A 26850-nucleotide genomic window follows, 5' to 3' on the forward strand; every position below is an offset into this window, starting at 1 on the left:
GGTCAAAATCCAAAAATACCAAATTCTAGGTTTCTTCCGAAATCCCACAATTTCTACAAATATTTATGTTAATATTCGTATACAACTCATGTTTATAGCTCACAACAAGTGGGAATAACTTACCTCATAATAGATGATGAAATCTCCCCTCCAAGAGCTCCAAATATCGCCCAACCAAGTGAAAATGAGAGAAATGAACCAAATCTCGTATAAAAATCAAGTCTGCCAGGGTCCTTCCTCTTCGCAATCGCGGAAGTACCCTCGCGATCGCGAAGGCTAAGCCAGCCTTGCCCTAGATTTCTTCTACGCGAACGCGACCAATGAACCGCGATCGCGAACCTTTGCCTGAACAACCTACGCGAACGCGAAGGCCAAGCCTTCCTTCCTCAGACCAACATCTTACGCGATCGTGAACCTATCCCTGCGATCGCGAAGAACAGCCTTCCAAACCCAAGCCACCTCGCTAACACTTCGCGTTCACGGCTCCTTCCACGCGAACGCGATGAACTAACTAACCATGCACCACGATCGCGAGCCCCCATACGCGATCGCGAAGAACAATTTCACGCATCTCCCAATCAACACTACGCGATCGCGAGCCCTTCATCGCAAGCGCGATGAACAAATCTGACACCAGAAACCAGCAGCTTCAAGACAAGATGAAATGGTCTGAAAGCACCCCGAATCACACCCGAGGCCCTTGAGATCCCGTCCAATCACGCCAACTAGTTCCAATACCTTAATCAAACTTATCCAAAGGCTCGAAACACCACGAATAACATCAAAACCACGGATCAACGATAAAAAATCTTCTTTCAACTTTCAAACATTCAATCTTCGACGAACGCGTCCGAATCACACTTAACATTCCGGAATGACGTCAAATTTTGCATACAAGTCACAAATCACGATACGAACCTATTCCAAGGCTCGAAATCCTAAACGGACATCGATAACACCAAAGTCCTCTTCAAACCAAACTTAGAAAATTCTAAAAACTTTCAAAATGCCAACTTTTCATAGTAAGCGCTGAAATGCTCCCGGACCATCCGATACTCAACTCGAAGATACGCCTAAGTCTGAAATCATCATACGAACCTATTGGAACCTTCAAATCTCGATTCCGAGGTCGTTTACTCAAAAGTCAAGCCTTGATCAACTCTTCCAACTTAAAGCTTCCGAATTGAGAATTTTCCTTCCGAATCAACTCCGAACTTCCCGAAATTCAATTCCAACCTCATATACAAGTCATAAAACATGAAGTGAAATTACTCAAACCGCCAAACGGTGCGCTAGAGCTCAAAACGACCGGTCGGGTCGTTGTAGTTCCGGACTCCTATATGTATATATTACGAATAAGATCTGGCTTGAAAAATATCAAGAGATCAACTCAAAAGAGTTTAGAGAAGTTAAAAGAGTTTAAATGGAGGCTGAATTTAGCAGGTGGTTATCAAGAAGTTAAAAGTGGTTCTCTTCTTTAAAAGAAGAACACTCTTTTCCTGGGTAACTACTATTGAAAAACAAGGGATTTGTTCTTCTCTTACTCTCTTTCCAAAAACACACAACTGTAGACATTTACTTCGTCTTGTTTCCTAGTGAAACAGTGGGACTTGCGGTAATTTCTTTGCTTTAAATTCTCCACTGCAGAAGGTACACAAAGTTCTCGAGCTATTTTGTGTCCATGAGTGTGATTTAAGATTACCCCATGAAATTATAGAAACAAAAATCCTACAGTTTGGATCTGATTTTAGGAAGAGAGAAAGGCATGACTGATTAGATATTGGAGAGGATATGTGGGTATCCTCTATAAAGAAAAATATAAGATGGGTGAGAGTGAAAATAGCCTCAAAAGATATTTTCATATGTTAATCTCTGATTCTCAATAGTCTTTTGGTGCTAGACTTCAATGGTCCCAAATAAGAAAAGCATCACAATGGAAGAACAGGAATTGGATGAAAGGGTTCCTTGCCATTGCATCTGTGTAAAGTTATGCAAATAATGCAAAAGCAGGCATGACAACAGCAAAAGATAGCTCAATCCCTAGCTCCAACTTGACAAAACCACTTGTATTCAAATTTTCCTGAGCTAGACTAATCTTAATCCTTTCCTGTAACAAAACTTTGATAATAGTAGAAATGAAAAAGCAGGCAAGGATAAATGGAACACAGTAACGAAGTCCTTAACCCAGAAAAACTATGGAGTAAAATGGAGAAATTATTAGCTCCCTTTGGCTACTTTTTTTCAAAAAAAATTTAAAAACATTGTTTATGAAATATGATTAATTTTTGAAAAAAATTCTCAAATTCCCAAAAACTAGCTTAAAACAATTTTTTGTGAAATTGTTTCTTCCACTCACAAAACTTCAACTTTTTTTCAAATAAAATGCATGTCCAAACACAGCTTCAACTTCCAAAAATTATTTTTCAACACAACTTAAAGAACTCTTTTTTTTTTTAAGTTTCAACCAAATCTATGTCCAAACGCTAAACTTCGGTGGACTGATTGGGGGCAGCTTGGAGTCATGTGACTCGCACATGCTATAGGGTCTGTTAGTTTTCTAACACAGTTTGACGGAAGGATGAAAGTTGCTAAAATTTTGGATACTTTAAGGATGTTTTTGTCAATATGATATTTTAAGGATGTGCTTAAGTTTTGGGTTTAGTTGAGGCATGTTTTTGGCCAAAAGTTCTTTGGAATTTTCATAGACTCTTGGTACTTTTGCAATACTAGTTTAGGGCTTTCCATTGATAACTCATTAAATTACTTGAGTTCAGATGAACTGGGTACCAAAAGGCTACATCGGTGGTAAAACTTGAAAACTTCTTATTGTTAGATGTTGGATAATTTTCAGCTGCATTACCATGGCATTACGAATTTTATAGGCACACGAGGGGTAAAAATTAGCTAAAGAGATGTGCTACAATTAATTTCTCAAGTTGGAACTCAATCAATATGGCATTTTGGAACAGGTTGCAATAACTTTTCTCAAAGTTGTGTACCCTATCAATTAGGCATTTACAACATGCTAAGCATCTTTGTTTGCAAAAGGAAAAAGGGCATAGATCCAGTAGAGAGGTGTAGACAGTAATGCAGATGGAATAATAACAATACTCATTACTCATTAAGCACATATAGTTTTGGCAGAAAGAGGCCCCTGCAATAGATTCTTGGCTGCAGCAATAAAGATATATGGAGCACCCAATAAAAGTGAAAACAAACGTTGAGAAACATTTGCTGTGTCAACCAAATAAAGATTGGGCACACTAGCCACCCTCCGAAAATCTTTGCCAGACATCTTCCTTTAAAATGTTCTACATCTTCAAGATGCCTACAAGTTTCAGATTACATAGTTTAATATTCACTAGACAAGTGCCAGGGATGTTTGGTCAAAATCCCAAAGGCTTAATTATCTGCTCATCTCCCATGTTCAAGGATTCATTCTTTAATTTAGTCCTTACACGTTATGATACACAGGGACATCCTCTGCAGGTAAAACGGAATTTTCTTTCTAGCTCGTTTTGATTCTTAAAAATGCTAGAAACCTAGAAGACATCAAAAGCAGAATTATAATTCCAGAAATGCTTCCAAAGCCACATTGGTAACAGAATAAAGAGATAAGCCAATGTACCAACTTTTTGAGTTTTCACAATTACGAGAATAATGTATTGGCCTTTACTAGTAAGAAATATGACAAAAGCTGTTATGTACCTGGAGAATGTGTATCACTATAAATACCAGGAACCCCATATATGCATAACTATACTACTACTTAAGCTTATGCATCCAACTGATGTAATAAGAAACTTTTAGGCAGCTATCGACCGAAAAGAACATAAGACTGGTAAAACAGTAAGGTAGCAATAATTCAAAAACTAACTTGTAGCCAAGAGTATCCACCGAGCAGCCATTTATTTTTAGATGCAAGCAAGGACATTATCTACGGTGCTCACACATTTGGCATGCAGAAGCATGCTTCTTATTGACAAATGTACATATTTCGCATTCCCAACTGCCAGAAGCATCTTCACTGCACATTAGGCATGCCGTGGCAGAGCTAGCATTCAGAAATGTGCACGAATCGCATGCCCAACCTTCCAAATCATCAATCAAGTTTTGTGTTAATGATGCCCCTGCGGTAGAAGTTGTCTCTCCTAAATCGTCGTCATCCAAATTTATGATTAAGGGTGTCCCAGCATTTGATGTCCTGCGTTTTTTCCCGCCACCTATCCTACTGCTGCTCCCAGCCATATGTGGAGTTTTAGACACAGAGAGGTTGTTGGTTCCAGCGACATGTGAATTTGCCAAGTTTGCACCGCGTCCCCCAATGTTCATCACGTTGCTTCCACCAGCCACATGTGGAGTTTTAGACGCAGTGAGGTTGTTGCTTCCAGCCACATGTGCATTTGTCAAGTTTGTACCAATTCCCCCAGTGTTCATCACCTTGCTGCCCCAAGCCGCATTTGGAGTTTTAGACACAGTGAGGTTGTTGCTTCCAGCTACATGTGCATTTGCCAAGTTTGTGCCGCCTCCCCCAAAGTTCATCACCTTGCTGCCCCAAGCCACATTTCTAGTGCTAGTGACAGTGAGGTTGTTGGTTCCAGCCACATGTGCATTTGCCAAGTTTGGCACAGTGCCTCTCCCAATGTTCATTACCTTACTGCCACCAGCTAGCTGTAAATTACTCGAGCCAGTAGTGCTGGTCACCCCAGCTTGTTGTAAAACTTGTGAGCCCATAACGTAGCTCCTCGCTGCTGCAAGTGCATTTTTGGATCCCATCAAGTTGCTGCCCCCGGCTTCAAGTGGTCTTTTTGATACAGTGAGGTTGTTGCTTCTAGCCACATGTGCATTTGTCAAGTTTGTCACACTGCCTCCCCCGATGTTCATTACCTTGCCGCCTCCAGCTAGCTGTAAATTACTTGAGCCAGTAGTGCTGGTCACCCCAGCTTGTTGTAAAAACTTTGTGCCCATAGCATAGCTCCTACCTGCTACAGGTGCATCTTTCGATCCCATAAAGTTGCTGTCCCCGGCTTCAAGTGGATTTTTTGGTACAGTGAGGTTGTTTCTCCCAGCCATATGTGCATTTGCCAAGTTCGTCACACTGCCTCCCCCAATGTTCATCACCTTGCTGCCCCCAGCTAGCTGCAAATTACTCGAGCCGGTAGTGCTGCTCAACCCAGCCAGTTGTAAAAATTGTGGGCTCATAGGGTAGCTCCTCGCCGCTACAAGAGCATCTTTTGATCCCATAAAGTTGCTGCCCCCAGCTACAAGTGGATTGTTTGATTTTCTCAAAGTGTTGTCTCCATTTATAACAAGATTCTTGGAGCCATTTATATTTCCTCCTGGAAAAACTAAGGCGTGTTTTGAGCTTGCAGTGTTATTAATGCCAGGTAGTCCTGCATTTCTAGTTCTCACGAGCCTCATGAATTCAGCTCTTGCCTTCAAGGGCATCCTGTCCCTACCATTTTTCAAGCTTGCCCTTTTGCTGCTTTCAGCTGCATTTTTGGAGCTTGTTGGCATGTCGCCCTGAGCCCCTTGCGAATGCACATCTTCAAGACCATTCTCAAGTGCTCTAACTAAATTGTCAAAGTAGTTCTTAGTCACACTAGTCAGACCAGTAAGCTTTATACGGAAATCGTCAAATGTTTTGGAATTACTTTCTTCAACATTCAGATAATTCTCCAGTTCACTCTCTGCACAATGGTGAAGCCTCTCCAAACCAACCTCTGCCTGACCTTGCGAGAACTCGAAAAACTGCCTTTTCGTGTGCTCCTCATCAGGCAAGAAAAATCCATAAGCATAAGTCCACTTCAACACTCTCCTGCATTCAACGATCTGATTCCAAGCTTCTATAATGAACTTCAATTGTGTCTCTGTTATGCCCTGCAATTCACTCAGCTCCTTAACATTAACTTCTCCCATTCTCCTCAAATCCTTTACAGCTTTTTGCCTCGACTTCTCATTAGTAGCCCATCTCTCGTAATAATGTGTGTACTTCTCAATAGATTGCTTGGCCATTTCTTTCTTTTTCTCATCTTCATTCCCCGGCTTGTACTTGTTACACGGATTATAGCCATGAGTTGACCAAGAATTAAGGCACAGCCAACAAAACCGATACTTGCAAGGGTCTCTACATGTCATTCGCATACACCCTTCGTTCTTCTCAATCGGTCTCTTGCATTGAGGACAGGGCTTTGTGTAAGCCAAAATCCAATTTGTATTCTCCGACTCTGCTAAGTTCTTCTCCTTCCACTTCCCCACAGTTTCACAATCAACGGGTCGATGGGCTTCCTCCGTACAATTCCAACAAAAACTATGCGAACAGTCACATATAACATCGCAATTATCGCTCCCTATATCAAATTGAACCGCAAAATTACATCCCGGAGCAGGACACCACCTGATCTTCCTGTTTTCCTCAACGTAAGAACTAAAAAGAAATCCATAGTACTTCTTTCTATCATCATCACACGTCAATGAATCGATGATATCCTGCGTGACAGCAACTTTACAAGATGGTTCAGGACATCGCAAATTTAAACATCCAGAACCATCAGATATGGAATTACTAATATACCCTCGCCAACATTCAACACAAAAAGGATGACCACACGCAGACGCCAAAATTCCATCAGATGAATAATCCTCAAAGCAAATTCCACAAGTTAATAACTTATTCTCCGGAAATTGAACAATTTTTTCCGCTATTTTTAAACCAACAGCTGCTCGAACTTTCGATTCATCGGCGAACCATTCCTCGTGAACTTTATTCACACTCCAGCTATACCGACGGAGTAAAATAGATGCTTCAGTTTTGGAAACTGAGAGAACTGATGAAACTTTAGAGATATCATCGTCCATGAGATGACGAATATCATCGTCGGATAAAACGACGTAGTTTTTGTCAGTACAAAGATGATCGGAATCATTACCGATGAAGTCATCGCCGCCGCCTGCGGAGTCCACGTCGCTCTCGTTACCGGTGTTGACGTCGTCGCCGTAGAAATCATCGCCGGCGGCGGAGTCTACGTCGCTTCCTCCGTACATGTCATCGTCGGACTCCATGATCAGCTGAGATGAATTTTGTAAAGGTTAAAAATTAAAAGGAGAATAAATAGAAGTGGATAAATTGGGAGGTGAGTGAAAGTAGAAGTAATAGTAATACTGTTGCTGTTCGGAACAGAATTTAAGCCCTAAAATACTGTTTTTAAGATGGTTGAAATCCGCACCAGTGATTGCCTGAGGAAAAGGTTTTACATATTTCCTGAACCTTTGGGCCCACAATGTCCACGTGGCAGGAGAAATCCTTCCTTTAGCTTTTCGCTTTCATGAATAGATTATTGTGTGGCAACTTAACTACTGTATTTCTGTCACAAATTTTCGTTAAATTTTCATTTTTCTCTTACCTTCTGCATAATTAGAAGATTGGAAGACATAAATGAAGTAAGAATTTTAGAAAAATCAAATCATAGACATACGACTATATGGTGAGGGCATAAATATTTTGTGAGCAAACAACTTGCTTAGATTTGGTTTAGTTTTTCAAAAATATTTTTGAGGAAAATACGAGTTGGATTACCTTTTAAGAATATTTGTATTAATTTTTGTGAAGACTTAGAGCTTGTTTGGGCATCAGCTTATTTTGAGAACTGTTTTTTCTCAAAAATATTTTTTCTGAAGTGCTTTGGTGAACAGTAATTTATATTCGGTTAATTAATTTGAACTTTTAAGTAGTAATTAGTATTTTTGGCCAAGCTTTTAAGAACTGTTTTTAAGTGTATTTTTCTCAAAAATGCTTTTCAAAAAAGTGCTTTTGGAAAGAAACTATTTTTTCTCCTTCTCTAAAACTGTTTTTGCTTCTCCTCAAAAGCATTTTTTTCCTTCCAAAAGCTTGGCCAAACACTTTAGCTTTGAAAAAAAAAAAAAGTGCTTCTAGGATCGATGAGTCTTGGACAAACAGGCTATTATACTTGGATTGTTTTGATTCTGAGAACATTTTGTAACTTTCTTTTTTTTGGTCAAAAACATTTTGTTACTTTCATAATTTAAAAAAACAAAGTATTTAGAAAAAATATGATTATATTTTCTCCCCAAAATCTTTTCTAAATACAAAATGAGATGTCATGTCAAATACAAAAAGACATTTTGCAATTTGCCTCGAACTCAATTAAAATTAAAATTTCAAATTTCATCGTTAAAAATTAAAATATAAAAGATTTGATCAAATTTCATCGTTAAAAATTAAAATTAATTTTTAAGTTTCATTGATATATAAATGAAACAATTACACATAGAATCAGTTGGTTGGACGACATAACAAAAAAGTTCATAGAGGAATTTTCAGAAACCACTATAGTTTAGAGGCTATTTACTTGGCAGAACTATACTTTTCATATTTACTAGCCATAGCAAACTTAAGCTTCTTGGAGCCTGTATTTTCTATATTTATGCGCTTAGGATAGACTGTATCAATAAATACAGTTTTGGTGTATTCTGATATATTCAATTACCTATATTTAATTCGGTTGTATCCAAACCAAACTGATTCTCCGAAATAGACACGCTCCTCATCACCCTCCTCTCCACCACCCTCTCCCACACTTTCATAGTGTGACTCAGTAGCTTAATACCCCTGTAATTGTTACAACTTTGGATATCACCCTTGTTCTTGCACAACGGGGTCATCAAACTCCACCTCCATTCTCTGAGCATCTTCTTAGTCCAAAAATGATACTAAACAGTCCAGTAAGCCACTCTAAGTCTACTCGTCCCACAACCTTCCATAATTCTACTTGTATCCCCTCTGGCCCAGTCGTCCTGCCTCTACTCATCTTCCGCAATACCTCTGCAACCTTACTATGCCTACAAAACCTAAAATCATGTTGGTTCTCTGAGTTCTCCAACTCGCCAAGCAGAATGTTCATGTCCCCAACCTCGTTCAAGAGTTTGTGGAAGTATGACTGCCACTTGCACTTAATGCACGCCTTTTTCACCAATACTATGTCATCCTCGTCTTTGATGCACCTCACTTGGTCCAGGTCATGAGCCTTCCTTTCTCGAACCTTGTTAATCTGAACAGTCTCTTGTCACCGCCTCTGCCCCAAGTTCCGCATACAAGCGTTCAAATGTTATGGTCTTAGCCGCCATGACCACCAGCTTCGCCTTTTTCTTAGCCTTCTTGTAATGCTTCCTAAGCGTCCTCATCTCCTCCTCGTCGGCGTTCTCCACTAGCTTCATATACGTTGCTTTTTTTGCTTCTACTTTACCTTAGACCTCTCCATTCCACCATCAGTCACCGTTGAGGCCCCTGGAGAAACCCTTTATGACCTTTAACACCGCTCTAGTAGCTTCCCTAATGCAGTTCACTATCGAGGTCCACATACTACTCGCATACCCACAACCCCTTTCATGCCCCCATATCTAACAACTTCTCCCCTAATTCCTGAGCTTTGTCCTCAGTCAAAGGTCCCTACTTGATCTTAGATTGACCAAACACCGCTCTCTTCCTCTTCTCCCTCGTAATCTCCAAGTCCATAACCAAGATCCTATGTTGGGTCGAAAGACACTCACTCGGAATAACCTTGCAATCAGTGCATAAGCCTCTATCTCTCTTCATGCAGAGTAAGTAATTAATCTGCGTCTTGTCCATCACGCTCCGGAACGTGACCAAATGGCCCTCAATCTTCTGAATACACGAGTTAGCTAGCACCAAATCAAAGGCTCTAGCAAAGTCCAGCAACTAAGTACCACCTTCATTCCCAACCCCAAAATCGAACTCGCCATGCACATCATCATAACCCCTAGTCGTCTCCCCAATATGACTATTAAAATCTCTTCTTATGAAAATCTTATCGGAGTGCGGAATACCACGTACCACCTCATCTAAATACTCCCAGAATTGCCTCTTGACCTCCTCTCTCAAGCCCGCTTGCGGTGCATATGCACTAACCACACTTAAAGTGAGTCCACCAACTTCTAGCTTAACAGCCATCAATATATCGTTCACCCTCTTAACATCAACCACCAGCTCCCTGAGATCCCTATCTACTAAGATACCTACCATGTTCTTTCCCCTAGTACCCCCCAGCACCCCCTGAGTACCACAGTTTATACTTGTTAACCTCACGTGCCCTAGTACCCACCCATCTAGTCTCCTAGACACACGATATATTGATCCTCATCTTCTGGAGAATTTTCCCTAGTTCTATTGATTTTCCTGTCAATGTCCCTATATTCCAGGACCCAACATGCAGGCTAGCGGAGCCCTTACCCCCCTTACTACCCTTTCCCCACCCGAGGATATGACCTCACTCTACCATCACTAATACTTGCCACTCTAATCTAACGGACACTACACTAGAACCACTACAACCCGCGGCAAAATAAACTACGCACGAAATAAAGTCTACTATATAAGACCCTAGTTACAAAAGAAAAAAAGGAATCAAAGTAAGTCCAAATGTAAACAAACACAACTAAAGAATGGCAAGCCAAATTGGAAACAAAATTCGAAGGCAAAATAATGGACTAGCAAGCAAAACTAGCAAAACAAATATGAATTACTAAAGGCAAGAACAATATAACCAGGATAAGCACCGAGGATGCCAAGAAGCTTCCGAGTGGGGTGAAGACATGTGCTGTCGGAGCCAATAAAATCGTCGGAAGTACACACCGAAGAGACTGTCGGGATGTTGCTTAACCCACACCCACATAAGAAATAAAAGAGAAAAAGAAGAAGAAAATGAAGAGAGAGAGAGAGAGAGAGACGGAGAAAGAAAGAGAACCTAAAAGAAAGAAAAGTAAAGAATGGGGCACTGAAGGGCGGCAAGCAGAGAGGCGTGAGAGAAGAAAGGACAGAAGAAATCGCTACCAGAAAAATGGTATCCTGACGATCGCTACCAGAAAAATAAAGAAAGGGATCGGGGGTAGATGACGCCTGGCTGGAGGCCCGCTAGCACCGACTGCTACCAAAAAAATGGGGGATAGAGGAGACGGGTAGATATAGAAAGAAAGGGGACGAAGAGGAAAGAAGAAGGAGAGAAAGAGAATGAGCAAGAGGACTTACATGTGTACGTCGACGACTCGACGGTGACGGGGACGACGAGGAAGGTGAGGCACTGGTGGGGTTAGATTTAGGGCTTTTGACCGTTAGAGTTAATGAGAGCGAGAGAAAGAGAGAGAGATAGAAAGAGAGTTCAGTAATGACAACTAATTTTTATCTCTGGAACCACTGAATTCATAATAAAAAAAATAAAATTTCCTATTTAGCTATAGCATGTAAAATTTTCTTACTCAGTTTAGCCCAATGTGTGCATAATTTGAATAGAAAACTTCATTAGTTAAGAGGGAGAACGGCAACTTTGTTGCTTTCTTCGTAGTGTAAAAGCAAGAGAGAGCAGCAATACAAATTTGAACCAAATCCTATAGTATTCCTACTTTAACCTTCCTAAATATTCTCAAACTTATTTAATTGCAGTCACTTAAAGAGCTGCTCTTTCATACATCTTTCATGTGTACAACTTTATTTTTTGGTTGTTCTATCTATTTTGTTATGTATCTCTTTCGAACCATCATGACAGGTTTAAACCATTGTTAGGTGAATTAAAATTAAAAATTAAAAACTCTATTATTGGAGGTTTTAAAAGCTAATTCATAAAAGGATTTTGTGATTTGTTAAATTTTTAACAAAATTGAAGATTAGGATCCGTTGGAATGTCATTTTGAAGTTGTGATTAAAATTTGAAGTTATCCAATGAAGATTTGAGCTATTTGGTGATGTTTTTCGTGAGTTGAAGTTCATAGGAGACGGAATCAGTTTTATTATATTTTGGGGCAAAATAATAATTGGCTATGCGACCCCAAACTTAAAAATATGGTTACATAGTGGACTGTAATTTTATGCAAATAATAGAGAAATGTTGTTTCCTTTTCCTTTTGAACTTTACTAGGATAATGCTATAAAGTCAAGGGAGAATGACTTGGCTTGTCGTAGGACTGATGTTTCTTATGCTTTTGATTTGCCTTGTCTCCTACGCTATAATTTTAGTATATTATAGTACCTTATTTTCTTAACTTATTGGATTAGAAAAATATACTCCTTCGCCGTTTAAATGTGATAGAGAACCTCCCGTGACATTAAAGTCAAAAGCTAAATGAGATCGCCATTTACGAAATCTTCAAAAGGTAAAAAAGGATCATCCAGAAGACAAAAGATAACCTTAATTAGAATGAATTATAAGATGTAAATTTCTACCGATGTTTTATAAAAGTTAATCATGACCATGGATAGAAAGGTACGGAGGTTGAGTACAAAGGTAAAACGTTAGGTAGCATAGTGTTGTTCTTATTTGTAACAGCAGCTTTAGTACATGACTTATTTTCGTATTTCTTGACTTCTGTTATTATTTGTTCTTGCTTTCGTTTCGGTTTTCTGATTCCAGTATTTAGTATTAGTTTTGTATTTTTGCTTCGGTTTTCTGATTGGTGTACTTGTTGTTGCCCTTCCTTTTATCGTTCCTGAGTCGAGGGTCTACCGGAAATAACATATTTGCTTTTTTAAAGGTAGGAATAAGGTCTGCGTACATACTATCCTCTCTAAATCCCACTTATGAGATTACACTAAGTTTGTTGTTGTCTTTTGTTGTTGAAATCTTTAACCTCTCGTTTTTCTTCTTAAATTAGTTTTTTCTTTGATTTTCAAATTCTCATTTTGCTTCAAAGGATTTGTTTATGTAAAGCCAAAAATTTCAAATATATGTTGGTCAATTTTGTTAATTGTGTCCCTAGTATTGATATTTTACTATAACCGGTCAATTTTATGTAAAGTATTTTTTATATTTTTCCAACATATCTCGAGGACTAATTATCTTCGATTTATCATTGGTATTAATTTAAAATAAGAATGTGACATCTTTAATTGTTACTACTGTTTACTCCAAAAATGAGTAACAATTAAATTTGTACACGATTTAAAGGATATGTGCTTTAATTCAATACGAATTATTAAGAATAACATATAGATGAATTAAAGACAAAATAAACGATCAAACAAATTGCAAGATGATGACCAAGCCCGTTCTTAGATTAAAAAGTGAAATTCTTCCTCGATCGGACCCTCGGTACATGCTCGATCGTGAGTAAAGATGTCACGACCCAAATTCCATTAAAGGTCGTGATGGCGCCGGATACCGCTGTCAGGCAAGCCAAAAATAAATACTTAATTTGGTTCTCATTTTAATATTTTTGAAATCATATTTCCTTCAATTAAATAGTAAAAGATGGAATTTACAAAGTAAATAATAGTATTTTTAATAATTTCAATACAGGACAACCCATAATCACCCCAAAACTCGGTGTCATAAGTGCACGAGCATCAACTAGGAATGTAAATGTCACGACCCAATTTTTCTTCTGTTGGGTATCGTGATAGCACCTAGTCTTAGGGACTAGGTAAGCCTAACAATAATTAAAACAAACAACATTATTTAAATAGAATCTCTTAAAATTCCCAAAATCCGGTAGTACAAGTCATAAGCTCTATAGAGTATTTGCTAGAAAACTTCTAAATATAACTGTCCAGAAATAAGAATAAACAGTGCAAAACGAAAAGTTGAAGGTGACTCTGAAACCTGCGAACGCAGCAGCAGGTTTACCTTGAGTCTCCACAGTAACAGTCCACACAGCTAGCTAACGAACAAGTACCTGGATCTGCACAAAAATGTACAGAAGAGTAGCATGAGCACACCACAGCGGTGCCCAGTAAGTATCAAGACTAACCTCGGTGAAGTAGTGGCGAGGAACAGTCAAGGCACCCACTGGTCTAATAAACTGAACAAATATAAGTACATGAATAACAGAAGTATGATGTCACATAAAGACTATGCAATATGGCTCACAGTACAGTGATGGCAATAAGGAAGAAAATAATAAGTATCAGCGGAATATCATGAAAATGACACAGAAAGGTGAATGGAACACAACCTAAATCCGAAATCACAAATACAGCAAGGACAAGTAATAACTCAGCAACTATAACCGCTTTTATATCAGGTTTTAGTCAACAACTCCACGAGGTACTGAACCTCGGACAAATCTCAATACCTAAACTCTAACACTTGGCATCATGTGCCCTCATAACATCTCATAACCGCACTGACGACTCACGTGCCAATAGAGTCATTCTCACATAGAAGGCCAGTAAACAAGGGTGAGAATCTATGCTCAACAATATCAAGAATACCTCTTATCCGACAAGAGTGCTTAACTACGTATATGCTTGTGCAAGTGTCCTAGCATAGTCCATACCGGCAAATAAGCATAAGGAAGAAGAAGAACGGACAACACATAGAATATTTTCTCACAGCTTTCACAAGATAAAGCTCACACAGGTACGTATACCACTACATAAATATCAACAACAAGAATGCCCCCAGGCCATAAATCATCACAAATCAATCCCTGACACAGCCCACCTTGTCTCGCCATGTATGCAATAGTAACAGTCAGTGAGCCTCGAACTTGGCTCGCCACACGTGTATAATAATATTCCCACCTTGTCTCGCCACATGCGCAACCCACATATATATATATATCCCGCCTTGTCACGCCGCATGTGCATATATCAATAGTAAAAATAGTACGGCAGAAACCTCGTACAACCCCATAACAAAGAGATGTCAACAAAGGGAACTCCCGAGATGCAACTCCATAATAACAACCGCACGGCAGAAACCTCGTGCATCACCACAACAAGTACAACATCAACAATGACAATAATACAAAGTACGACAAGTAAGTCAACTCAAGAACTTTAATTCACAAAGAAATGGTAGAACTAATTCACAAGGAATAACCACAGTAAAGAATGCTAGGCGTAAAGAGAACAGCTCAACAAAGGAAAAACTAATGTGTAGCAACGAACCCACAATATACACTTCAACAACAGGAAAGCTATCACGAATTAAATAATACCAAATAAAACAAGTCGACTAAGATATAGGATATCTAAACTTCTTTTAAGGTTGAGGAAATTACGAAGGATGTTCAACAATTCAATTAAAGATAAGTAGCAGAAAAATAATCATAACCTCAATTAAAACTGAACAATTATAGGATGAAATAATATAAATTCCAAATAAAGGTAAGCAGTTATGAAAATATCGCATGGCTATAAAGAAATAACAGTTTTGATTAAAGCACATATGAATCAAGTAAGAATAATAGTGGATCATGAAGCAATTGATTCTAATTAAGCAGGTAGATGTAAATCTAGTAATTAAGATATATAATCATAACAAGAACAACTGCATATTCAATGAATACAAGGACCTAAGAACCATAAAAGGCCAACTTTTTACAAATAAGTCTGTGCACGCCTCGTCACCACGTGTACATGGACTACAATCAACATAGAAGACTCAAATCCTAAGGGGAAGTCCCCCACACAAGGTTAGGCAAGACACTTACCTCGAACCAAGCTCAAACAATCGGTTACAATGCCTTTCCACTAATATCCGGCTCTGAATGGCCCAAATCTAGCCAAACACAATTGCATAACATGAATACAACAATAATAGACTTATCTAATCAATGAAATCAATATTTTAACAAAAATTCTGAAATTCGCCCTAAAAAGTCGACCCGGGCCCACATTTCGCTTGGGTAAAAATCACAAAATACGAACACCCATTCACTCACGAGTCCAACCATATAGGAATTACTCAAATCCGACCATAAACCCCCCTTCAAAACTCAAAATCTTTATTGAAGAAGTTCTTCCAATTTTTTTCAATTTCAACACCAAAAATACGAAACTAAATGGAGAAAACAACTATAGATTAATGAAATACAACCAAAAACGAGTTAGGAATCATTACCCCAAAGCTCCCTCTGAAAATCCCACGAAAAATCGCCAAATTCCGAGCTCTCAAGTCCAAAAATGAAGAATGAAACCAAACCCTCGGATTTCCCTTTTCTGCCCAAGCGTGACCGCACCTGCGACATAATTAGCCGCATCTGTACGACCGCAGGTGCTCACGTCCAAACCGCACATGCGCTTCCTCTCGCTTTTGCGGAGCCGCTGATGCGCACAAACTCTCTGCACCTGCGGAGACTGTCAAGTCCAGCTTTTCTCGCACCTGCGCCTCAACCTTCGCATTTGCGGGCATCGCAGATGCGGAATTTTCCTCGCACCTGCGACCCCTGGCACTACTCCATTTTTTTCGCTTCTGCGCTTGCCTCTCTGCACGTACGCTTTCGCACCTACGGTCTCTTCACCGTAGGTGCAAAAATACCAGAAGCCTGAAGACTTAGCAGTAACACCAATCAAACTTTTAGTCCGTTAAGCACCCGAAACTCACCTGAGGCCCCGAGACCTCAACCAAACATACCAACCAATCCTAAAACACCATACGAACTTAGTTGAGCCCTCAAATCACATCAACTAACGTTGAAACTACGCATCGCACCATGAATCGAACTTATAAATTTTTAAATCTTTCAACTTCTAAAACTCGTGTCGAAACCTATCAAATCAACCCGGAATGACGTCAAATTTTGCAGGCAAGTCCCAAATAACATAACGGAGTTGTTCCAACTCTCGAAATCGCATTCCGACCCCGATATAAAAAAGTCCTCTTCCGGTTCAAATCTCCAAAAATTTGACTTTTGTCATTTTAAGCCTAAATCAGCTACAGACCTCGGATTTACAGTCCTGACACACTCCTAAGTCCAAAATCACCCAACGGAGCTAATGGAACCGACAGAACTCCATTCCGGAGTTATCTTCACATAGCTCTGACTACGGTCAAAATCCTAAGTCTTAAGCTTCTATTTTAGGGACTAAGTATCCCAAATCACTCCGAAATAACCGGTAACCGAATTCAACCATGCACGCAAGTCAATACACATAATATGAAGTTGTTCAGGGCCTTATGCCGCTGAACGAGACTTAAAATCTTAAAACAACTGGTCGGGTCGTTACAGTAAAATAAAATACAACATCTGTCCAGAATACAAATTTGGACAGGAGAAATATAAATACTTCGAAGGAGACTCTGCTGGCTGCTGATCATAGTATAGAATGCAGCTCACCTAAGTTCCCGCAATAACCGCGCCTCTGCGCCCACAAGGCCACTTGATATATATGTACCTGCATGAAATGTGCAGCAAGTGTAGTATGAGTACATAAATCAACGTGTACCCAGTAAGTATCCCGCCTAACCTCGAAGAAGTAGTGACGATGGGTCGACTCGGACACTTACTACGGCCTATAAATATAATACAGATATAATTAAGCATGGATTGCGTAGAACGGCTGTAAGCTCAATATCATGAAATAAGTAAACAATTCTTTTGTTAATAAGAAATTTCCAAAAAAAATTTCATCGCTCATCATTTTGTATCTCAGGCCCACGAAACCATATCAATTATCATAAATTCCAAAGCAAACAATTTAATCATGCGCAAATCATGTCGAGGTCGTACGGCCCGATCCAATATAAATATTTAAATTGTGCATTGTCGAGGGTCGAACAACACGAACCATAGATGCATCTATCTGCTACCGAGGCGTTCGGCCCGCTCCACAAAAGAGAAAACACATTAAGCAACCAATTCAAGATTTATTAAGGGGCAAATATTCCAAAAAATTATAAATTCTCATTTAACGGTCAAGTAAATGAAGTTTAAACTTTTTAAAATCCTTTTATCAAGTTTTTAAATGTTTTAAACAATTAAATTAACAAGTAGGGCGCAGACATCGCAAGTACAACATGATATGGGTCCTAGACAATCCGGGCATAAGCATAATAGTAGCTACGTACGGACTCTCGTCACCCCGTACGTACGTAGCCCCCACAAATAGAGCACATAAAGATTTGATTTACCTATGGGGTTAATTCCCTCTTACAAGGTTAGAAAGGAGACTTACCTCGCTCCGCATTTCCATAACCGGCTCCAAAGCCTCTCCAACAACTCAAACATATGCTCGTCGCTCCAAAAGTAGTCAATAAATGTGCAAATCCATAAATATATACTATAACTAAGGCTGGTAAGTGAGTCGGTCCAGGCCCGGGACCGCGGGCCAAACGGACGAAACGGCTAAACGGGCCAGGACCGTTTGGTCCGGTTTTAGCAGGCCTGGTCCGGTCTCGTGGGCCGGTCCTATGATTTGGGCCCGTCAGGCCCGGGACCGGCCCGGTCCCTTAGCGGGCCAAACGGTCCCAACGGGCTGTCAAAAATAGTCGTTGGCTATTTATGAAATAGCCATTTAACCCCACCAACTTTGTTTTAATCCCAAACTTTTTATAATTACACTTTTTCCCTATTTTCAACTATAAATACTCTATCATTATTTTATTTTTCTTACAAAATCATCAATCTATCACAATCTCTCTCTAATTTACTTCTATAATTGCTACTATTGCTTACTTTATTATTACAATTTGTGAAACAATTGTGAAGTTGGTGAATTGAAGTCTTCAACGATAATCAATTTCCAACAAGTTGTTCGTCAATTCGGTAAACTCGTTCCAACTCTTAAGTTTTAATATTATAATTTTGTTTGTTTTATTTACTTTGCTTGATTAATTAAGATGGCTTATTCCTTAAAAAATATGTTTAGTAAAAATAAGGGAAAATCAAAGAGTGGTGAATCTAGTGGCCAATATGTTCCTCCTCCACTTCCCCCGGCTCCCCGACCCAAACATGTTACCCGTCCTACACCTCCTATTCTTGATAGCGATAATAGTTTATTACAATTTACCGAGAGTCAATTTTGCCATAATATTGCACCCGGTGAACAATTAAACCATGAATATATGAATGCTCTTTATGGTAATCCAACTATTGATGAAAATGATGATGAAGAAATAGATTTTGATGAAACGCAACCGGATGACGATATACCCACTAGTCCTGCTCCTGAAGTTAACCCAACTAATAATAATCTAGATGATCCCCCGTATGATCCTCCTATTAGTGCCCCTACTTTTTCTAGACAACCTTCTAAACGGGCAAAAACATCTCTTGTTTGGTAATTGTTTACTCAACTAAGAGAGAAAAAATAGGGCTAAGTGTAAAACTTTTGGCAAAGAGTTAGTTTTTCAATATGTTGGAAGTCGGGGGGAGGAAGTCGGGGGGGACGGAAAGTTTGACTAGACACATATTGCTACACCCTCAAGATAAAGCTAGATATTTTCGTATGAAAGCTTTGGCTGAGGGGACAAGTGCACCTAGTCAGGCTGACCTTAGTACCGGGTCAAATCAATTTCAACCGGGAATTAACACTGTTACCGGTGGTATTTTATATTATGATCCAAAAAAAGATCGGGAAGAATTGGCAAAAATGGTTACTGTTATGTGCTTACCCTATAGTTTTCCTTCTAACCCCCACTTTGTGCATTATATTAGAAAAGTTTATAATCCTACTTATAAAGGTTTTCCTCGCACAACCGTAAAGAGTGATATTTATAAATATAAACATGAATATGAACAATATTTGCGCTATTTATTTACTCATATAAATTGTCGTCTTGCTATTACAACTGATATTGGTAGAAGTGGTAATGACTGTGATTACCTTACTGTTACCAGTCATTGGATTGATAAACATTGGATAATGCAAAAGCGCATTATTGCTTATAGAATAATTAATTTACGTCACAGGGCAGTTTATTTCTAGCATGATTGCGGATATTTGTAGATATTTTTGTATTAGTGATAAAATAATATCAGTTTCAATGGATAATGCTACTAGTAACACAAATATTGTAGCCTTGCTTACCACTACACTAAGTCCTGTATTTAGTAACATTTTTCATGTTAGATGTATTTGTCATATTTACCATTTAATTGTGGGTGATGGTATGCGAATTTTAAAAGTTGAAATTGAAAAGGTTGAAATGGCTCTTAATTGGCTTTTTTATTCAAACCGTAGAAGTAGACTTAGAGAATATTTTAAAAGATGCGATGAATTTGGCCTAAGAGAAAGAAAGGTTCCTAAACCTTGTCCAACTAGATGGAATTACATGTATGAAAGTTTAGTTATTGCATATGAATATAGAAACCCCATAAACTCAACGTTTAATGCTCATGTAAGTGATGATGATGAGCACCTTACAAATGCGGATTTGGCTAATGTTAAAATGCTTGTAGATTTTTTAGAAAAATTCCATATTGCTACAAATGAATTTTTTGAGCAATATTATCCTACTATTTCTAACTGTTTAGTTTATATTGCAGAACTTGCAAATTTGTTTGATCATTTTTCAGAGGGTGGGGAAATTTATCAACTTGCTATTGATTCCATGAGAAAAAAGTTTAAAAAATATTTTTTTCCTATTCCCCCTATTTATGGTATTGCTGCATTGTTAAATCCTACTATGAAATTAGGAGGTCCTCAATTTTGGTATGAAACTGTTTATAATGGTTTAGCACTTGAAGATGAGGAGTTGTCTAAACTTCCGAACGCAATAGCCTCAATTAAAATAAATATTCAAACTATTTATAATGCTTATCAAGTTGCATTAGATCATGCTAGACCAAATATTCCAACTCCTTCTTCTTCTAGTTCTCAATCATCTAAAAGAACTGCGGGAGTAAGAGCACTTAGTACTTGGGCAGGGTTCAGGGGTTCTCAAGGTTCTAATACTAGTGATTTTTCACAACTAAATGAGCTTGAAGTTTATTTGTCACAGGGAATTGAGGAAGTAAATCCCGACGGCTCCTTTAATATTTTGGAATGGTGGAAGGACAAAGAAAAATACTTTCCGATTCTTTCAAGGATGGCCCGAGATATTTTAACTATTCAAGCTTCAACAGTGGCATCAAAGAGCGCTTTCAGTCAAGCAAGACTTCAACTCGGTGATTATAGAGCGTCTACGAGGGAGAGCTTGGGAAAATCAGTACTTTTCAGAGATTGGATCCGTTCGAAAAGAAGAAATTTTGGACTTGCTGAATCACAACCAGAGGTAGACGAAACTTACGAAGAAATGCTAGCTGAACTTCCGGAGGATGATGCTTTGCCTGGAAGCGGTGATGACCAAGCATCATTTCCGCCACCACCAACGGAAATTCCTCCTGGCCTTGAAAGATTTATGAAATTTGTAAGAGATACCATGTAAATTAATATGTAACTTGTATTTTGGCACATCTTGATTAGTTTCTTTTTCTTCTCAATGGTGGTATTAGCACCTTGTTGTGCTCATTCCATAGGGGGGAGGAAAACTAAGAAAGATATTGCCATGATTTTTAATGCTATAATAAAAATATAACGCATTGATTTGAATATCTCGTTACAATATTTTTGTCTTTTTATATATCTTAAGCTATACATATAGTATAATATAGTGTGTGTGTGTATATATATATATATATATATATATATATATATATATATATATATATATATAAGCTTATATTTATACTATACTATAGTCTATACTATATATACATCTTAAGATATACTATATATACATAGTATACTAGATATACTAGATATATATAGTAGATATACATGTATATATAGTATATCTTAAGATGTATATATAGTATATAAATCGAATATAGCTTATATATAGTAAGATGTATATATATTATAGTATAGTATAGTATACATATAAGCTTATATTTATACTATACTATAGTCTATACTATATATACATCTCATAAGATATATAAACTATATTCGATATACTATATATACATCTTAAGATATACTATATATACTATACTATATATACATCTTAAGATATACTATATATACTATACTATATATACATCTTAAGATATACTACATATAAGATATACTATATATACTATACTATATATACATCTTAAGATATACTATATATACATAGTATACTAGATATACTAGATATATATATAGTATAGTATAGTAGATATACATGTATATATAGTATATCTTAAGATGTATATATAGTATATAAATCGAATATAGCTTATATATCTTTATTACTATTTTTTTCTCTAACTTCTATAAAAAAAAATAATTAAAAATAGAAAGTTTCTGTTGGGCCCGTTTACGCCCGTTTGGGCCCGGGACCGGCCCACTTAACCCGGGACCGTTAGTTCGTGGTCCCGGTCCCGAGCCGGTTCCAGCAATAAGCCCGCGAAGCCCGGGACCATTTAGGATCGGATCGCATAGGACCGGCCCACTTAGGACCGGGCCCGCGAAGCCCACTTAGGATCGGGCCCGGCCCACTTACCAGCCTTAACTCTAACACTCATTATAATTCAATTGACAATAATTTCCAACTCCGCTCGAAAAATCGTTAAAGCAACTCTCGGGCCCACGTCCCCGGATTCCAAAATTTTTTGAAGATAACCATTACCCATAACCTCACGAACCCAAGTATATGATTTATTTTCACTTCCATGCCCAAATTCGTGGTCAAAATTCAAAATTACTAATTCTAGGTTTTCTATCAAAATCTCACAATTTCTACCAATTTCCATGCTTGAATCCATATAAAAACCATGTATTTAACTCAAAATAGGTGGGGATAACTTACCTTGCCATTGATGATAAAAACCTCCACTTGAACCTCTCCAAGAATCGCCCAAACCAAGAGAAAATAAAAGAAAAATGGGTCAAATCCCGCTCTTAAAAGAGCACACTGCCCAGCGACCTCTCGCACCTATGGCCGCTTCACCGCATTTGCGGTCTCGCAGGTGCAGCCAAAACCTCGCACTTGCATATACCCTCTGCCCAGCACAGCTCAGCACCTATGATGCCAAACGCGCCCCTGCAGTCTCGCACATGCGGAGACCTTCCGCTTCTGCGACTCCAGCTGCCAGCTCGCATTCCGCTTCTGCGGAGCTTTCCTCGCATCTGCGGGCTCGCAGATGCGGAAACATCCTCGCAGCTATGGCCATCCCAGCTCCGTCCAAATTCGCTTTTGAGGCCACATCGCCGTACCTGCGGGCTCGCACCTGCGGCCCTTTTCACGCAGGTGCGATTGCACCAGATATCTGCTGCCTCAGCACTTCTTCCAAGTACAAACTCGATCCGTTAACCATCTGGAATCCACCTGAGGCCCTCGGGACCTCACCCAAATATACCAACACGTCCCAAAACACATCAAGAACTTAGTCGAGGCCTCTAATCACGCCAAACAACATCGAAACTACGAATCACCCTCCAATTCAAACTTAATGAACTTTAGAACTTCAAACTCCTATAATCGATGTCGAAACCTATCAAATCACGTTCGATTGACCTCAAATTTTGCACACAGGTCATAATTGACATTACGGGCCTACTCCAACTTTCGGAATCGGAATCCGGCCCCGATATCAAAAAGTTCACTCCCGGTCAAACTTCTCAAAAATTATCCAAATTCCATCTTTCGCCAAATGACCTCAAAATGACCTACGGACCTCCGAATTCACATCTGGATGCGTTCCCAATACCATAATCACCATACGGAGTTGTTCCCAGGTTCGGAATCCCAAACGGACATTGATAACATTGAAATGCACTTCAACTCAAATTTATGAAATTCTTCCAAAATGCCAACTTCCATAATAGGCGTTGAAACGCTCCCGGGTCATCCAAAACGCGATCCGGATATACGCTCAAGTCCAAAATCATCATACGCACCTGTTGGAACCTTCAAATCCTGATTCCGAGGTTGTTTACTCAAAAATCATACTTTAGTCAACTCCTCCAACTTAAGGCTTCCGAAATTAGAATTTTCTTTCCAAATCAACTCCGAACTTCCCGAAATTAAATTCCGACCACGCGTACAAGTCATAATACCTGAAGTGAAGCTGCTCAGGGCCTCAAACCGCCGAACGACGCGCTAAAGCTTAAAACGGTCGGTCGGGTCGTTACATTCTCTCCCACTTAAACATATGTCCATCCTCGAACGTGTTAAGAACTGCTCTAGAGTTGTCCGAAATCACTGTTTAACATCTCGTGCACCTACCCGTGCTACCACAACCCGGCTGAGCACATTATCTCGAGAAATTCTAAAGATCCTCCCTTTTATTTAGGCAAATAAGCCTTAGATCCAAATTCCAACATCCGAAATTCTCTACTAGGTCTGCTTCCAACATACGAACACCGTTTCAATCACTACACGATGCACCAATACATGATTGCATACCTTTACTGAATTCATACCATGCACCGTGTAACTCATACGACCATAATAACATCCTCTGACAACGATAGTCGAAATCCCCCGAATCTGATACTCACAACACACCTCAGGAAGCATATAAGTCTCGTTTCCCACTCTTGCAATACTTCCACGATAGAAGAAAAGTGTAGAAACTCATAACCACCTGCCGAATCACAATTCATGAAGTCTCGCCCTCCGACAAGTACCATTACCTCATTCTGGACTAAACAACAATATTTACTCTTCAATATGTCTTATATAAATCTGATCGTACTGATCCCAGGTCCAATAATCTCGTCTCATCCCAGTACAAGTTGCTCGGGCAATAAGCCACCTCAGACACTACAAAAGCCTTATATGATGCCACAATGTGCTAACGAGCTACAGACTTGAATGCGATACATAAGGAAAACTAACTCTGGAAAGAACTACTCAACCCACGTAACTAATTAAACAACCGAAAGGATGTTATGAACCTTCCTCAGAAATAAGAAACAAAACACACAAGAATAGATATGGGGAAATGTACTCAACATCACATTGTTGCGGCATGCAACCCGATCCACACATGATACTGTTGTGGCATGCAACCCGATCCAACCATGATACATGCGGCGGCGTGCCACCCAGTCCTAACAATATACCCGTGGCGGCGTGCCACCCGATCCAAACATAAAATCTATAAGGAAATACTTACCGAGCAAAATATGCATACCCGTGAAACACCCGAATATCAACCACCAGCACGCGAAGTGCATAATATGAATCCTGGGGGAGACGGATAGCGACATACGCTATGAAACTCAAGCACAACTAAGGTACAATAAATGACCTGTATCTTGAGAGCCTTCCTGCTCTCACAACACCACAATTTACACGGGATCCCAATACGAGTGCGATTAATCGAACCACCTCACAAACCACATGGTATAATATAGATTACATGGAATAGCTGACGATAGAAATAACATCCAAGCCCCGAAGACCCCTCCGAAAACAACATTATGCTGAAATAAACACATCCGGCCTGATATAGAGCCCACATTCACATTTAGATCCATTCACAGACCTCAAGTCGATTCTGACCGTACCACATTGGGCTAATAATCTTTCAAGGATCCACAAAAACCCTTTTTCCCATGACACACAAGAACAACCGTCGAATCCGGAACAAACTTTCACAATTCACAACCAACTGAATAGAGCGTCTTTCAGGCCTAAACTCTCACATTGGCGATAGTACCAAATATCCATACTTGGTTTTCAATCTTTAATCAATCAAGTGACTATATGTCACACTTATACAATCTTCCAGTGGGATACGCTCCCACGACCTTCTACACCAGGTAACAAGTCTACACATCTATACCACCGGCCACACTAATGTTGTAAAGCAAATCAAGAAGCCACAAATCAGTACACAAAGCCCCTTACACAGGATACCGATATCCGGTGATGCTAAAGACAATACCTGCTTACTCTAAACATCTGAATTCTTCCCTACTCATCCGAGCTCATGACATTCTTGTCAACACCGAACCGCAACCTTGATCCTCATCTTCCAATTTCCCATGCCGCTCACGGCACCTAACATGCCAATACGTGAGAGTACTAGAATTCCATAATAACCCCCGATCCACTAATAGAATAAACACTTCATCATATAGAAACCTTTTACTTAGCTCAGTTTAGAAGAACCAATGCTACACGCAGCTAAATTCCCAAACCGCAGAAAATATAACCTCATGTCGTGATCTAAACTGCCATAACTCTTCCGGAAATCCCTTTACACAACAAAGCCATACGAATCGAACACCTCCCAAATCACCTAAGTTGTGGTGGCGCTCAAGCCCAAATGTACAACCACAAACTACATGTATAACTTCACGCTGGAGAAATCGGTCACTGCCATAACTGTATTGATTCAACCACTTCCAACCGAGCCACTTCTTCTAACTTACTCGGGACTTGCCCTAGAAATAATAATAGCTCCATTCAAAACATCATGAACCCAAATTCGCACTCATCCTGAGTGACCTTATTTCACGAGACCACACTGTCTCCAAAACCCACGAACCATCCCATACGCTCCTTATGCGCATATTCGCATCTTCAACTAGTACACCCATTCTGAAAATCCTTCTATGAATCTGAAGTCATTTTCTCTCATTCCTCCAATTCCACACCGCAAACCGAAGATAATGTAGAACACTCCAAACCACTTTTCATAACCCACTGTAAAAGCTCAAATACTTAACCATACTACTGGCTCGAAATCCCTAGGCACCGCACTTTGAATTTTTGAACCCATTAGAACCATTGTTGAGAGTCACCAACTATGACTTGTTCCCAATTATGATCAAACTCCAAGGCCCTGCTAGCACATGGACACCTTCTCAAAGAAGCACTCAGCTGACTCACTTTTCTTGTACATCACATCTACACGAAGCACAAACTCTGAGTCTTCCCAAAACCTGAACATGAACTGATAAGGTCAAAGATAGTACACATTCCTCAAATTATTTGCTCAAATTACCACCAATGTTTTCTTTTCTTAGTTGTAATAACCCACCAATACACCAATAACCAGAAACCGCACAAGTTGACAACTATGCAATCAAATTGTAGATGGTGGGTCTCTCCCACTTAGCTCGAAGCTACCATTGCATAACTCTGGAACCGACCAAGACTCCTTATCCCCCAT

General features: G+C 39.3%; 2 protein-coding genes across 2 annotated transcripts; both read right to left on the reverse strand.

The window, feature by feature from the left end:
- Positions 1-3595: 3595 nt before the first annotated feature.
- LOC107817204 (putative E3 ubiquitin-protein ligase ARI7) lies at positions 3596-11205 on the reverse strand. The gene is made up of 2 exons (XM_016642992.2): positions 11063-11205; positions 3596-7068 (listed from the first exon to the last, which is right to left on the reverse strand). Exon 2 carries the CDS (start codon positions 7060-7062, stop codon positions 3934-3936), a length of 3129 nt encoding a protein of 1042 aa, XP_016498478.2. The 5' UTR covers positions 7063-7068; positions 11063-11205; the 3' UTR covers positions 3596-3933.
- Positions 9737-10060, reverse strand: LOC107817202 (uncharacterized). Its single transcript, XM_016642990.2, has one exon. The coding sequence runs from the start codon at positions 10058-10060 to the stop codon at positions 9737-9739; it is 324 nt and encodes a 107-aa protein (XP_016498476.2).
- Positions 11206-26850: the final 15645 nt, after the last annotated feature.

The sequence above is a fragment of the Nicotiana tabacum genome, chromosome 19 (genome assembly GCF_000715075.1).
Source record: "Nicotiana tabacum cultivar K326 chromosome 19, ASM71507v2, whole genome shotgun sequence".
NCBI classification, from domain to species: domain Eukaryota; kingdom Viridiplantae; phylum Streptophyta; class Magnoliopsida; order Solanales; family Solanaceae; genus Nicotiana; species Nicotiana tabacum.